The sequence below is a fragment of the Prunus dulcis genome, chromosome 8, assembly GCF_902201215.1.
Source record: "Prunus dulcis chromosome 8, ALMONDv2, whole genome shotgun sequence".
Taxonomy (NCBI): Eukaryota; Viridiplantae; Streptophyta; class Magnoliopsida; order Rosales; family Rosaceae; genus Prunus; species Prunus dulcis.
In genome coordinates, this window is record NC_047657.1 from 6813093 (window position 1) to 6816879 (window position 3787).

The 3787-nt window shown below is 38.7% G+C and overlaps 2 protein-coding genes across 2 annotated transcripts in view; both read left to right on the forward strand.

Annotated features, from left to right (window-relative positions):
- The first annotated feature begins 313 nt into the window (after positions 1-313).
- Positions 314-925, forward strand: LOC117638355 (IST1-like protein). Its single transcript, XM_034373487.1, has one exon. The coding sequence runs from the start codon at positions 314-316 to the stop codon at positions 923-925; it is 612 nt and encodes a 203-aa protein (XP_034229378.1).
- A 2275-nt stretch (positions 926-3200) lies between these two features.
- LOC117638356 (putative F-box protein At3g21120) overlaps positions 3201-3787 on the forward strand; it is a 924-nt gene continuing 337 nt past the window's right edge. The window contains exon 1 of the mRNA XM_034373488.1: positions 3201-3787. This exon is cut by the window's right edge and continues 337 nt beyond it. Coding sequence (XP_034229379.1) covers positions 3201-3787 — 587 coding nt within the window.

A 3787-nucleotide genomic window follows, 5' to 3' on the forward strand; every position in this document is an offset into this window, starting at 1 on the left:
GACCTAATCTGTTTGTAAAGTTGTGGGCTGTCAGCTTTTTTGCTTTGCTTTTTATCATTCTTCCTTCACCGTTGTACAGGTTGGTGGGATTTATGGGCCACTGTAGAATTTGTCTTGTTAATTAAGGTCCAATATCCTAAAGAGAAAGGGATTCCTAAAAGGAAATTGGTTTGGGCTTTCCTTTTCTTAATTCAGCTCCCTCTCTATATAACTCCACTCTCTCATAACTAGTTTCACTCAAAGCTCTCATTGGTGTGGTTTGAAGTTGCCTTTTCCAAGCTTTCTTCTCCTCCTCTTCCTCCTCCAAACCAAGATGAAGCTCATCATGAAGCTCTTTTGCTGCGGTTTCAACTCCTCCGAATGCAAAGAGACGGTGGAGACAGTGGTGGTAAAAGCGCGAGTCTTGCAAAAGAAGAAACAAGATGAGGTGGCTAAGATGAAGAGTGACATCGCAAGTCGCCTTCGGGCCGGCGAAGACCCTATTGCCAGCCCTGCTCATGTCCTGATCAAACGGGTTATAAGAGAGCAGAATGTTTCCGTTGCGTACGAATTCATTGAGGCCTTCTGCGATATGGTTGTGGACAGACTGTCGACCATCAAAGAGGTGAGGGAATGCCCAGAGAACTTGAAAGAAGGGATAAGTAGTCTAGTCTTTGCAGCCAAAAAGTGCTCTCATGAGATTCCAGAACTGGTGACACTTAAGAATATTTTCAAGAAGAAATATGGAAAGACCTTTGTCTCTGCGGCTACGAACATACGACCTAATTGTGGTGTGGATGTCATGATGATGAAGAAGCTTGCAGATACAAATCCTCGAAGTGACGAAAAAATGAAAACTGTGCAAGAAATAGCCGATAAATACGGTATTCATGGATCATGGGTAGAGATTGCAGGAAACAACTGTAATGCTTTGGTCAAAGTATAGAAGACTACAAACGTCTTAGCTACCAATTAAGCTAATGTATAGATTGATCACTGTTACCTTTTTTTTTTCCTTTCTTTTAACTCAATAAATTTCCCTGTTGTCACACTCTTTCTTTTTTCTAATTGACTACGAAAATAATCTTTCCTTTTTATTTTTGGTTATTTGAAGATAGTTTCTTGTTTTAGAGCAGCACTAGTCATCTGGAGAGCACTGGTTTGTCTCCACGGTGTGGTTAAGCCCCATTCAAATAACTACATAAGTACATATGTGTGTGTTTTTCATTAGCTTCCATTCAAATAACTTGACGAATTTCTTCTCTGGATCGGCATACATATTGGTGCTTCGATGAATCATCAATGCTGATTTTCTTAGGACAGAGCTAAGAAACTAATCAGTTTCGAACAATTGTGGATAGTGTATGTCAACAAACTCATTAATTTCATGACTTCCAAGTCCCAACTACTTAAACTGGATCTCATCTGTTTAATTATGTCGACAATATAGTATCAATGACCACGATTCAAGCACATTGGCAAACTTTTCATTGGATTCGATTCGACCCGACCCCCCATCTACTTTTTTTTTTTTTACCTTGGATGTTTGTTTCTTGGGTTGAATACTGAAATATGCTTAAATATAGTGCTCAAATAGATTTTGGGGGCATAAGTTTGTAATATACTTCTCTTTTGTTACTCTTTGGAAACTCACTTCTCCTCTTTTGCAGCACTCAGATCTTCCTTTCATTAGAATCAAAGAGTAAACATTGGCCCCATGTCAATTCTGGGCTAACTTCAAACCACATATACAATCCCACTTGGTTTTTCACAAGAAGAGGATCAGCACTCAAATCCTCTACATATGCTGTAACAGAGGCCTACTTATTTTTCTGTTTATATCATCAAAACGTTCATCTGAATCAAAACACTGCATTCGGCTCAAAATCTCCCCAAATTAAGTTATTGTCCTAAAAGACATATCCTTAAAATTCATTGGTCAATTTTCGCTCAAGAAATTCTCTTTTCTGTTTATTTGTTTAAATGTTTCTCTTGCATATCACATGCTCTCTGTTCTATTCAACAATTTCCCAGAGGTCAATGATAATCCGTGGCATGCGTGCTGCTGGAGGAACAGATGATTCGGGTCAATTTTCTGGTGTTGTTTTGATGAAGTGATTAAGGTATCCCTTGTACAATTAGGTATAATACTGTGTGCAGGATATATATACACCAATCCCGTTCTTCTGGTCCACGGGGACTAGGGAGTTTCTTGGTCACCTTGGGGTCACACACCATCCAACCAACGAGGTCGTCTGAGGACCTCCATAGCCATCTTTTTCGGCCGCCACGGGGTCGCATGACTCCTCTTGTCCCTCTGTGCATTCATCCTAATTATGTGTTTCTTTTCATGAATTTTAATTAAGCAGATGTGTATTATGTGTCTATATTACTCCCTGATAGAAAACAATAAAGATTCAGTGCATGTTTGGTATTTTATTTGAATTCAACTTTGTAAACTTAAAAATAGAACTTTAATTCAGTGCATGTATGGTATTCTAGAAACTGTTTTCAAGTTGCATGCCAAACAAGTTTTTGAATTTTTTTTTTTTTTGAAATTTTTTTATATACAAGCGATATTATACTTTAAACTAATCTAAACTACGGTGATGGGGATTCAAACTCGGGTGCAGAGTAGGGAGCACATCCGCTCTAGTCAACTTAACTAAGTCCACGTGTCTACACAAGTTTTTGAATCTTAAAACACAGATTTTAGAAGTCCTCTTGTTGTTTTAAGTTTTTGAGTTCCCTACTTGAATAGGATACAAAACAAGTTTTTGAATCTAAAAAATGAATTTTAGAACTCATTGTGTTTAAGAAAAATCAAAGTTTTTGAATTCCATAGTTAAATAGAATACCAAATGCCATCTCAATTACTTTTATTAAATAATAATAATAATAATAATAAAAAGAAAAAAAAGAAAGAAAGGCAAAGACCGACTAAACACAACCAAGATTGAATAAGGATAGAATAGAGGCCTCCCCCGATTCCTTGGAGAAAAAGAGATCGTCAAACCTCTATATATATACAAATCCAACTCTTCAATTCCACAACATATGACTCATCAGACGACACATTGTCTCTCTTTCTCTTGTTTTGTTAATCGAAATAAGTTTTGTTTCTGATTGTGGATGCTTAGTTTCCTCATTGAATCTTTGATTTGTTTGGTTAATAGCAGGTAAATAAGCAAGGGTGGAAGGAGGCTAGCTGGGCTAGGACTATGGAGGAGATGCAGAGGAGGAGCAAGAAGAGAATAATGATGAAGCAATGCAACGAGAGCACAACGCAGACGCAGTTGATGGACCTCCCCTTGGAGATCCTCCTGGCAATCCTTTTGAGGCTGCCCACAAGATCACTGTTTTCTTTGCTTTGTGTCTCTAAGACCTTGCGTAGCTTAGTTGACTGCCCATCTTTTGCTCACAAGCATTCAGAGTATATTGCTACGTCCAATTATGAAGATTTAGACCCGCCTCATGTTATGGTTCTTACCAACTCCCAATTAATCACCTTGCAAGCTCTAAATCCATTGTCGCCCATTAATGAATTTGCCTTTGACATTTCCAACTCCATTGGAAACGGATTCAATCTAGAGTTTGAGTTTGTTTCGTACGGCTTGCTTTTGTTTAAGGAGAAAGAGGCAAATCATGAACTCCTCCTAGTCAATCCTCTCAGGGGAGAAGTTCTAAAGCTCCCACCACCGCTGCCACACTGCGGCTATGAATTGTATGCTATGGGATACGATGTCATGACTAGCACCCACAAGATTGTTCGTCTTTTTGGACCCCGCGGCCACCCGGACCACATGGT